Source organism: Petromyzon marinus, chromosome 48, assembly GCF_048934315.1.
Source record: "Petromyzon marinus isolate PM22_M1 ecotype Great Lakes invasive population chromosome 48, UKy_Petmar_22M1.pri1.0, whole genome shotgun sequence".
NCBI lineage: Eukaryota > Metazoa > Chordata > Hyperoartia > Petromyzontiformes > Petromyzontidae > Petromyzon > Petromyzon marinus.
This window is the reverse complement of record NC_133714.1, coordinates 10,334,548-10,347,059: the sequence shown is the minus strand read 5'-3', so window position 1 is coordinate 10,347,059 and position 12,512 is coordinate 10,334,548. Positions and strand designations below refer to the sequence as shown.

The 12,512-nt window shown below is 46.5% G+C and overlaps 1 protein-coding gene across 7 annotated transcripts in view; it reads left to right on the top strand.

Moving 5' to 3' along the window:
• Window positions 1-12,512, top strand: part of LOC116952791 (contactin-2-like) — a 353,699-nt gene that overhangs the window by 284,483 nt on the left and 56,704 nt on the right. For all 7 annotated transcript variants that reach the window (XM_032972435.2, XM_076074531.1, XM_076074532.1 and 4 more), the window contains exon 13: window positions 3,268-3,395. In XM_032972435.2, coding sequence (XP_032828326.2) covers window positions 3,268-3,395 — 128 coding nt within the window. The remainder of the gene's footprint in view (window positions 1-3,267; window positions 3,396-12,512) is intronic.

The following is a 12,512-nucleotide window of genomic DNA, read 5'->3' as shown; positions in this document are numbered from 1 at the left end:
CGGTGTTCATCTATCGTTACACTGCCGGTACACATTTCAAGTTTGCAAGTTTCAAGGAGAGAGACCAACATGCACGCTAGGATTCAACCCAGACCGTCAGTTACACCGAGTGGCTGTTGAAATTATTTTCGGTTTCATCACATTTTCTCATTCGTTATTTGGGCTCCTTCTTTCGCTTGGCAAGGCAAATCTAGCGACGCTATCTGTGGGGATATCGAGCCTGTGAAGCCGCCTGTGAAGCCCCTGTGGAGACTTGCTCAACGTCTGTGATGTTGCCATTAAATTGGCAGTGCGGGTGGTGTTGAGTTACGTGTTATTTGGGCTAAGACACTGCCCAAACGATATAATTGTTATGTAGTTTCACACTGTGTTTAAAGGCTACCTTATTCTCAAGGCTGTAATAAAGACGATCATTTTTGCAGCCCTTTGTCCATCGCATGCTGTGTGGAACGTGGGTTATTCTTTTTGCAATTATTCACCACTCTGGTGAGTGCAGATTAGTGATGAATGGGAGTTGGGGGGGGGGATCCAGGACCGGTTCAGATATCACTCACCACTGATGTCAAGCGTGGCCGGGACTCAAACTTTGGTCGCTGGGTTCATGATGCAGTGCGCCAACCGCTCTGCCACAATTCCCCTTCCCCCCGCCCCCACCAAGAGTGATGCCTGCTGGCAGGACGACTGAACCCATGTTTGGGACCACGCCGTCACCTCTGGTGGTGAAGCCACCGAGTGCTGGGCTACCGGCCGCCTAGTTACTTAATGCGCCCCTGTTTTCAATTTGCCTCCTCCTCCACCAAGCCCCCCCCGAGACTGCACAATCAAAATGCCACGTCTCGTTGACTGTGAGGTCTTGTGTCGGCGTCGCGTCCCTAGCCATCCCGCCGCACGCCCGGCGGGCTGCACACATTATAAATGTATTTCAATTGTCGTGGGTGGCATTTGCTTTCCGATAATGGCCTAATTATTGCAATGGCGGTGTTTTGCGCCTTCACTACGGAGGTTCGTCTCAATGCACGAGAGCTGCAGGACGCGTCTGGGTGGCTCAGGAGGCCAATGCTGCCCCTGCATCTGAGTCATGGCACGCGCCCGCAGCCGGCGCGTGTGTGTGTGTGTCAAGGGCCCATTCAAAACAAAGCCGGGTTCTTTTATGACAAGTTTCATGGCCTCGACGCAGTCACCACTGACACGAAAAATACATTGAGCACAATTTACGGTTTAGTGCCTAATTTGAGCAAGGCCTGCTGTATGCTTGGTGTTGTCAAGGTGACTTTTAAAAAGAGTACTCAGATTATGTAAAGTGATGTCATTCCTTATTTGGTGCTTTTTTAAAGTTACAAAAATGCGATATCTCATTAATTTTACAATTGCTTTCTTCAAACAAACTATTCGACGTTGATTTAACTTTGCAAACATAAGCGCTGTGCTATGACTGTGGGCGTGAGTCGTGATCTGGCTGCTCCTGCTGCCGCACTCACATTAACCCAAGCTGCTCACTCCATTAATTTCCCCTTTGAACATATGTTTGTAAATCATTTCAGCATTCTATAAAAATGTAAATATGTATCTAGCTATATATATAGACTGGGTAATGCTTCGTATTAGTAACCCAGCTAAACACGCACCAAGGTGAAGGAGCGGCCATGCAATTTCTTACTCCACGCTGGCCATACATCTTGAGAGAGGTGGGAGTACCTACACTTTATCCCTCTACATACAACCTGCCTGGTGGTACCCATTCATACGGCTGGACTGAGGCTGGGGGATTTAAGCAACTTGCCCCGTTTCTTCAGCTGTTGCGCCAGGAGATCGAACCAGCGACCTGCAATCCCGAGGTCGCCCCTGGCCAGTGTGAAAGAGTAGGCCAAATACCCTTTGGAGGAGCTGTCCAGATCTCCCTGCAGCGGAGGCGCTGGTGCCATCGGTGGCACGGGCGAGCTGTTGCAAGGGCTGCACGTTTCATCTTCGTTTCAATGCGGAGCAATGATTGATATCAGAACGACGCCGGTTGGTTGTGTGCGGCTATCCCGTAACGCGTGCTGCCACTCTGGGGCTTAAATCCCCATGCCGGGGAGCCATGGTGTGGTTAATGTAAGGAGACGTATTGCTTGCTGTCCCAATCAATTAAAAATAGGTTTTAAATTATGAATGTCTTCTCTGCGGTCACAATGACCGATGCAGGGAAGTATAACAACAGCTCGCAATTGCTTGAAGCGTGCATCGCCAACGTGTTATCGACATATGTTGGTGCAATAGCAAAATATAAGTGCCATATATTTGGGCTGCCTGCCATCTCAGGGTTGCCTCTGTACTTAAATGAAATCAAAGCGTCTGGAACATTTTGATGGACCCGTTGTGATACACACTCTCCATCGGACTTTAAATACCCTATTGATCTCTCTGGAATACCAATTTGCTGATGTCACTGGTAAACTAGTGACCCACGATAAATAAGTAATAATCCTCTAACCCCTCAAGGGTAGGTGTCAAGTTTCCTCTGCACAAGTTAAAGACACCAATAGCCCTTGCACCGAGACAATGGGCAGTGTATCGTACGTTTAAACCATTGTGGGCTGTGCAACATTTTCCACACATTTCCACTGAGTGTGAACAAGCATTTCATGCTTTGCTAAGTTAGAGCATCTCATTTACTCACAAGTGTATTTTGTACACATGTTTACAATTTAAAATATATAACGCTATGTATTACTGGCCATTGAAAGTGTTCAATACCATCTTATACAAATATTAGTTGTCACGTGAACGTGTCGGAAAAATGCATGTTGGAAAAATATCAATAATAAAGGTTTTTGGGTTAGATTGCGCAGGTATAAATGTGTCGTAACCCTCCACCACCCGACACAGCCAGTATATACTTAAACAATCTAACCAAAAAAAACCCTTTTTTATGAATAATATTGGTTGAGAAAGCCTAGGTCTTAAGCTGGAAAAATGTGTTAGAATCCATGTGTACGTTACATTTCTATTCCTTGCTTTTATTACGAAATAAATGTCTCTGTTTGCCTTGAAGAACGTGAATGCAAATGGACCGCGCTCGTTGTTGGCACAGCATTAGCGAGGAGAGGGTGGGGGGGCATTTACTTTGTTCTGGGGGACTCGACAGATGCGAGATTGAACTTTCATTAGGGGGTGTAGAGTGAGGAAAGGTCTTGTTTAGATGCAATATTGTAATTTTCTCAGCAGGAGCCTGGACAGAGGGTAAATGCCGCTGTGTGGCCGGGCTGCTGCTGCCGCCTGCGTGTGCAGAATGACGATCCTCGAAAACGGGAGCCTTGCGATTCGAGATCTGGAGCGGTCAGACCACGGAAGCTACACCTGCTTCGCCATGAACTCGCTGGGCAAGGCCAACGCTACCGTGACGCTGCAGGTCAAGGGTGAGACGCTTGCCCTACCGCATCGGCAGACACGGCGCTCGGCTTTCCCTGCCGAGTGCCGGGACGCATGCCGGTGGCGCGACGCATTCGTCGCTCGCACACGACGGTGACTGGCGCTGCACGTGGCCTCTAATCCAGCCAGCGGCGCGGAGGCAGCAGCGAGGATTGATGGATCACACACTGCTACTCATTTTCAGGAGAGTCCAGCATTGGAATCTTTTGCCCATTCCATTAATTGGTGTTTGGCTGAGGGTGGAAACCAGAGTGCCCACACATATGAAGGGATGGCACTCAAATCTCAACACAGAGAGACATACTCAACCGATAGGCTCAATCCAGTGAGTGGAACAAATCTGTCTGGGCCACAGCCATTGCTATGCTGCTGCCATCTCCTGGTATCTCACAGCCCTCGACTTCCCAGCAAGTGGGATTGAACAAAGCCCTTCACCTAATGTTCCTTGTGATCTCTGCTCAGATCAATAAGCTCTAACATTCCCATTCTTCCATTATCTTTATGAGCACTGTAAGTAATACGGTACTTCAATGGACCGTTAGCTTTTGCAATGTAAAACTCCAATTCTCAGAAGGATTGTCGTTCTATGTTTAAAGCGCCAGTTCTGAAACAAATGGCCGTATGCGGTGGGACACGAATTTACTTAAAAACGTATTAAGTATATGTGGCGTTTGTTTTGTAATTTACCAAATCTTTTCCAAATTCCCTAAGCCAGGTGCACCAGCAGATTTCATGCGAATGCCAGGCTTTCAATTACCACCCCTAGCCTTGCGCGCACATTGCACAGAGAGACGCTCTATGAAAATTAGATCGCTTGGTCAAGGGCAAGCGCAATCCGAATTTGGCGCTGGTTGTACAATACACAAATTCTGCTTACCGCGCGCGTCATTTACCCGTCACTTTTTGCATGTTGGGCGGCAGGCTGAGGCATTAAGGGAATACTCTGCCGGAATGCGCCGCGGTCTATGGACTGGAACACGGCAAGGTTGGCTGACGGCTCGCACAACTGGCTATCACCATTCGCGCCACGTCAGTCATTGCGGGAATGTCAGCTGAAGGACCATTTGAAGCCCTGCCTATCCTGAGGGTTTGCTGAAATTGCATAATCGAGCTCGTGTCTGGGACGCATCGCAGGAAGAGGGCCAGCCATAGGTTCCAGGTTAAGAGAAAAGCGATTCACGACACACTCTACTATTGCCTAAACGCATAGGCCAAGAAAGCCACAATAATTTATTGATACCACTTACTTTGGGCCGTACTTTAATATCTTAATTTGTATGATTAATTATTTTGTTTGCAATAATTTAAAGTTATCAATAGATGTTGGTCTTTTATTGTCGGCGACAATTACTTACAAATGCCCATTATTCTGTATTTTCGTAATGTGCGTGAATGTTTTATTGATGAGAACACGCAAAATATGAACCTAATTTTTATCCATTTCCATGAATTCAATTACACCAAATATCTCATTAACCGTCTTAGATCCCATTAAGATAATATTTTTTATTCATGCATCGGAGATATGTTGGTATGAAGAGCGAGCTGTAGGTGAAGGCATGGAGACGCTGACATGCACTGCCCGATTCATACGGATCACGATCACCTGCTTAATGTCAACTACCAGCTTCTTGGCCTTTTGACCAAAATCACACGAAATCTACCAGATCTCAGAAGCCAAGCAGGATTAGGGCCTGGATGGTGCTTAGATGGGCAACCACTGAGTATAACAGGTGTTACAAATCTTGACTTCAAGCTTTCGTGACTCCAGGAATTCATATTCTTACAAGCTGTGGGATAGCCGAAGATGGTGCATTAAAATCCACTGTCAATACACTGTTACTGTTAATACACCTCCGATTCGCACGGTTGGCTACGTATGGTGCGAAAGAAGTTCAATAAAAACAAAGATGAAGACATACATACACTGTGTGTCCCCGCGTCTGAGATCCCTGCCTTCACCAGCCCAGAGTGACCAGCGTAGTCAAATAGGGTCAAACAATCCCCACGACTGGCACAGCCTAGAGAGGCGCTCATCCAGGAGCGGAATGACAAAGTTCCGTAGATGCACATCTACTTACTGATCTACTTACTGTACACTCGGATGGCGACTGTGAACAGCTGTGAGCTCTGACAGAAGGGAGAGGAAGCATTGGCGAGGTGCAGTGGCATTGCCTCCATTGGCCGTGATGACCTCTTGACTTTGCCTTTGTGTCATTTTTAGCAGGAATCAAACTGTCATTTCGGCACGTGGTGGCTCAGTGTGACCCTCGCCAACTACCGGAGGCTGTCTGCCCTCGTTTTCAGAGCTTGGCTTTGTGCGCAGGCCTTATCGGCTAAAGCACCGCACAAGGGCATCGCCGGGCGTCCTCCAATACTCGCTCAATTAACCCTGTCCCCTGGAGAGTGACCCCCAAGGAGAGAGCTGCAGTCGGTTTTCCTTTTCGCTTGTTGCGAGCGTTCAATGGGGCTGTGTTATTGAATGAAGAGCAAACGCTTCAGGTTTTTTTTTTGACATTTTGTTTTCAACATTTTCTGCGTCTAACCCCCGAGTTTGTGTAATAGCAGTAACAGCAATGCCGTTCGTTAACCCGGGAAAGTATCCACTATTTTCACGCATGATCCCGTATTGCGATGTTTGGCAAAAATTAGTTTCTTAACGAGTGCTTTTTTTGCACGTGGGAAGAAATTGTCGTGCCCCAAGCAAACTCTCATGCACAACAAGAATATTCACAAAGCCAAAATATCCTCTTCCTTAATTGTGGATTATGAAGTCACTTTCTGGGTTGACATCTCACCTTGTGGCCCAGTGGGATTTTAATAGATCTCTGTTGGGATCCACCAACTCTGCTTCTAAGGTGCTGGATGAGAGACGTGGGCCATGGAGGCGCAGACTGAATCAAGTTTCCCATGATGCAACTCCCTCGAACCCATATCAATGTTTAATGGCTGTAATATTACTCATGTTTGTCTGCTGTCTTTCAAGGCTTTGTCTCGTGTACCTACTAAACTCTGCTGTGGAAGTGTAATGATACATCCAGTCCGTACCATCAAGATTAATTCACGTGCCTAGGAATCAATTTTGAGCGTGTCTTTGTTTTTATGCGGCTGCCCCTCCCCCCATTCTCCCAGACAATCGAGAGTTGACTTTGGGTGCAGGGCTTTGTCAATGACAGAGCTGAGGACGCCTCTGTCAATAGTAGGGCTGAGGGCATTTGACGGTTTATCTATGCACACAGTTTATCTTGGCTTCTCAGGCACGAGACCAGGATTCTCTGTCAATTAGGATCTCAGCAATGCTGGCAGAGTACTGGCACAGTGCTTTAACGTTGGACTATAATTATCATGACCATATTCCTCTAAGTCACCCAAATGTATACAGTGGACACGCATTTTAAGTATTTTTTTTAAATTGTCGGAAATCCATCTTCAAGCAAGAGACTGCAATACTCTCGTATGATGGATGAGACTGCTTAGTTTCTCAGCCGTCTGGAAAAAAAAAATTCCAACCAACAAAATGAGTATAGTTCACGTCCTCTCGAAGCAGACAAGGGCCCAGAGAGACATTCTGATTCACAGGAAAGACCTGGGGAATGTCCAAGAATAAAATGAAAGATAATTTAAATATTCCACTAAGTGAGCAACTTGTTACAAACTAATGTTTCAATTAATCATTGCGGCTGTATATTAACGCAACATTTTTCATAAAATTAGTGCGAATAAGTATGAGGTTCTGAAAATAATCTCCTTCGAAGGACAAAAATTGCCTTCTGTGGTTATTATTCGTCAATCTACTGCTGGATGAAGTTCTCCCCAGGCTGTCTCGGTAATGGGGTTATTGACCAGAGTTCACAACGCTGGTCTGTGTGGGTTTGTGAGGGGGGGGGGGCGCTTTAATTAATAACTCGAGGGCCATGATCTCCCTCGCAGATCTTGCACTGAGATTCGGTGAGCTCCTCGAACCTGGCTCTTCCAGGCCAGACAGGTGGGAGGGGGAGCAATTGGCTCCAGGGCCTATCTTCTTATCCACGCATGGGCGGTGGACAATTTTCAAGATATATCAAGCAAAACCAAATTGCTTTGCTTATTTGCATATTAGGTGCCGTTCCAACGTGAACCATGCTAGTTCAGGTGAATGTATCTTATCCTACATCATTAATGTAAAACAATGAAAAACAATGAAGTACAACATTTAATAAATTGTATTCATGCGTACAGAAATGCATTGTAATCACATTTCTATGGTGAAGCTAAATATGAAATCTCAATGTGAATTTGGAAAATATACATCTCAGATTTGTGACGACATGTAGGTCATTTTAAGAACCAAAGGAATGGGTAGCATAGCTTCGTGGGCCTCAAGATGAATGAGTTTACAACAAGTGTGTTCAAACAAATTGGGGTCTCTGTTCGAAGGGCACAGCTGGGAAGCGGGGCAGAGATGTTTTTCTTGTTCGTGTTTTGTTTTTTTGTTTTTTTGTTTGTTGTGGTTGCACCCGATTCAAGAGTCGAATGGCTCGCAGGGCTATACCAAAATAAGGAAACTGAAACTGAACAAGGGCCAGCCATTAAAGAGGTGATTCTGCATCGCAAGCATGGAATAACGAGGCGGACCAAAGCAGGATGGAGTGCATTTGAGCATAATAATAATAACAACAAAAATGAAAACGTCAATATGCCTAGAGATTAATACTTCCACAACCACAGTATGGATCACGACATGGACACTGACAGATAACTTGGAACAACAGCTGAGCAGAGAAAGACTAAGCATGGAGAGAGGATCACGCTCAGAATTACACAGTCAGAGCGAGCGGCACATGGACGAAAATTGGTGACATCCTCTCGACCGTTCAGGATAGTGAGTGGACTCGGCCAGGAAATGTCGCTCACACAAATCAAGTGGTCGAGAGTAACAATGGCGTGAACAGAATTAATATTCCACCAAATGTGGAGATGGAGCTTTGAAATCAGCTTCTGTGCAGAAGCTAGCTGGATTGTTACATTTCAGCACCATTAGAAATGGCAACACCTTGGGTAGGGCTTCATCCAGCAGTGGCTGATCATGGTTGATGATGATAAAAAAGTAACTCTATAAATGGTTATCCAGGCCACCTCAACATCGGAGGGTACTGTAAGTAGTCATTTTACAAGCAGGCTATTACCATATAATTTGGGGGATTAAAATACGAATGATAACGATGTCCGCTCTAATTATCAATGTCCAATATCTATTCGTAGCTGACTATTCATATGCCAGTTTGACACTGCTCATGAGGCATCATGTTTAATCATTAACTCTTATCTGACGCCATGCTGCAGTCGCGAGCTGGTCGTGCAGTGGCGGCTTTGTGCTATGAAGAAGGCCAGTGCGCATAACAGTACCCATTCTAGATGTTTCCTTTTAAAACAGCAGTGTTATTGGGAAACGTGTTGAGGGTTTTCATCAATAATCAAACATTGCATCAATCATTAGTGCTTTAATCGCTGTCTCTTTTGATCACGAAGGTGATCTGTTGAATCGCTCTGTCAACGATGATTTTTCCCGCTCGTCATTCTCGGTGCTTGAACCCCGGATCTCAGAGGTACCGCCACCTCGCACCGCCTCTTTGCTGCTGAGATGTGTATTTTAACATTTGCATAATTTTCTACATTTGCGTGTAATTGAAGTCGTGTATAAGGATTGTCAGGTTTATCTCTTTCCGCGTTTATTGGAATGAAATGAGACTCGTACAAGAATCCGCACGTGTCATGAAAGAAGCCGCATTATACGCCTGCATTTGCTGAGAGGATTGGGACGCTACACGTGTCGCTGCACACGCGTGTGCTTGCTCGTGTGTTGAGCGGTGGCGTAAGGGTTAGCGGGCTGCGCTCCGAACCCGGTGACCCGAGTTCGATTCCCGCTCGTGGTTAACACCGGTGGCAATTATCTGAACCGGTCCTGGGCCTTCCCTAAGTCTACTCGGCTTCAAATGAGTATCCGGTGCGATGTGCAAACATCGCCACTAGGGAGACAAAGAGGGTCGGCCGTGGTTCTGGCCATCCATCCCCTCGTGCGCCGTGCCGACCTTCATCGGTGCTCGTTAACAGAACTTGCCCCAAAAGTCTGGTAAGGCTGTACAGGTATCTTTGTCTTTGTTGTTTGCACGTGTGCATGTGCGGACACTGATTGAGCTTTACCAGCGGACGTGCTAGCGCAGAGAGGTACGAGAATAGCAGCACGGACAGCGACGAAAGCGACAACAAGGACGTGAATAATGATAACTCACACGCCTCTCTGTCAGTCTCCTGCAGCATGAAGGCCTCGCCATAGCCTGGTGGTCGTGGGAGTTGACCATACTTCACCGTATTGCTCGGTATAGACTGGCGAAGGGAGGAGGGCGGCAAAGACCTTTGGCGATGTCATCGCCACTAACATTGGCCACGGCTGGGAATCAAACCCAGGTGGCTGGATTTATATCGCAGTGAAATTGTAGAACGTTCTATTGATCATGTGTACTTCAACCTGGCGAGTGAGTGCCTCATGGTGTTTGAACGTCATCACTGGGGAGACAAAAGTGGCCAGGAGTTGCCTTGGATCATTGGGGCTGCAGTGGATAAACCATTTGACGATGTTGACAATGAGGATTATGGGCATCTTCGCCTATAAACGCGACAGCCTCACCTCGCCCGAAATTATCCCCATCGCAGCAGACTCGCGATGAGACTCGCAGAGGTGGCATGTTAACTCCCAGGGCGAGACGTGGAGGGCACGGTAAAGCAATCTCCACATCACCTGTGGTGCGGCCGAGCGGTGAGGTGACTTCCACCACACCTACCTGCCTGGCCAGCATGCACAATGCCATTCGGAGTCAACACGCAACGTTTGTGGCCAGCAATTTTTGAGCAAACACATAAGCCGATAATAGTTCTGGCTTGAATAAGTAAGGCTTACACATTTTGGCATTTGCAGTCTGTGCAGGTAAGCTCTTTCAAGTACAAAAAATACAAACATCTAAAATGAAGATCAACTCTTTAGCTTTATAGAATGTTACTGAAAGAACTGTTAGTTAGCATCTATAAATGTCAGCATCACACATGGTAGTGCTATCCAGAGCAATAAAGGTTCGGAATCGGACTGGCCTATGGGGTGGATTTCATTTGCTTAACCACAGTGTATAGCCGTTGCCATTATTTCAGCAGAAGAACGGCGCTTCTTGTTTCCAAGGTCCTGCTGTCTGTCCGAGGTGTGATTACTCAGGGGACCATTAAGCAATGGATCAACTGTGTTGTCATAATCATGGGACACTTATTGAATGATTTTGTGTCTAACCACAGGCTACTGCAGGAAACAAACACCACAATGGCTACCAGAGTGTGTTGGTACGGGAATGCTGACTGGAGCAATGATCAGCATTGGGATGATTGGCCAATGCCAGTCACATTGTGTGGTGTTTAAGCTGTAGTGAAGGTCACATTGTCACAGAAACTGTCCACATCTAGGTAAAATAATAAAATACCAAATCCCCAAAACATTTTCCCTGTGAGTGTTAAAAAGGAAACAGTAAATTTCTTTTATTGACTCCTTATAGTTGCAGGCCCCATTAAGCCCTTGTTTGTTTTATTGAACACTGGGTGTGGTGTTTATTCAGGGTGGTTGGCTCCATTAACCTTCCGACAGCATGTTTACAAGGAGCACCACTTGTTGTTGTTGTTGTTTGTTGATTGGAAATCATTATAGGCAGAGGCCCTGTTAACCTAAAACCAACTTAATTGAGATCAACGTGGTTCTGCAGTGTGTTCAACTCGATGTAGCAGAGTATGAATAGAACCAGACTGATGAACTGCTCGTGCAGATATAACATAGTATGAAAAAATAAGAAAAGGTTCTACCCTTTCTGGCAATGAAATAGGTGTTAAGATGTACAAACAACAAATAGAAACTTTTTGCAAGGAACAACCTATTGACAAAGTGGGTTTGTGGTTATGTATTAAAGTGTAAGGGTGAGGTGTTATCGTTTGGGGTTAGAGGTTAATGGTTTGGTTTGAGGTATAGTGCCAGGGTTATGGATCGCAGTTACCGAGACTGCTTTTCTTGCCACGAATCACCGGGGACAGCAGCCTCGGCCTCTCGCCAAAGCACGTGCCATGCTTTGGCAGCGGAGGGCAACGGCGGGGCACGTGAGGGTGGCGCCGTACGCGCCGTGGGCTACACGCGTGGCCACCCCACAGACACGGCGACTCTCCGGGCTTGCGTCCGGCGAGGCACTCGCGCACGGTGGAGGAGGGTGGCGGGTGCCGGGCCTGGCATGGGGGTGGCACCCAGAGGGGAGCAGTGGTGACAGAGGGGAAGGCCTGAGCCAGGCGGTGAGAGACCGCAGCAACAGGCCTTGGAGTTGAGGTGTTGCTGGACCTTGGAGAAATGAATCAGCGATGGGGAGATGTGGCGCTATCAACAGGGTTGGCCGTAAATGACCTCCCCATTTTGAAAATCAATAATGGGAGCCTGAAAGTGCCAACTTGTCTTGCGCTTCTTATTTGGTCGTGAATGTGTCAGGCACATGTAAATTATGAATCCAATTTCAATTTTACAAGCATTTAGTGTGTCTTTTAATATAACGTTTGACATTACGCTACCCCACTCTGATGAATCCAAGGACCGTTATTAATAAATTGTAGCTCTCAGGTTGCGGGCCTCTTTAATGACATGCATTATGATTTTTTTTGTAGTCCATCAAGAGCACCGTTTGTGTTGAACTATGCATCCAGAGCAGTCTCGTGCGACGTGCATGACCCAATTCACGTCTATGGCATTATTATTGTCACGGTGAGTTGCTAATTTGAGGCGGCTTGGGGCTAACGCTTGCATCGGCCCACTAAGTCTGTGCGAATGAGAATCTGGCTCCAATCCCAACACCACCACCACCCAACAGATTATTATTTTTTAGCTGGTCTCGTATTTAATGAATTTAATGAGCTCAGGTCGTCCAACAAATATGTATTTTTTAAATCCTAAATTACCGTGTGCACTTGCGAAACGAATTATCACCTCTGAGGGTGTAAATAACAAAGTCAAGGACGGAACAGAATGGGTTCTCAAGAGCACCACCACGGGGTGGGGAAGA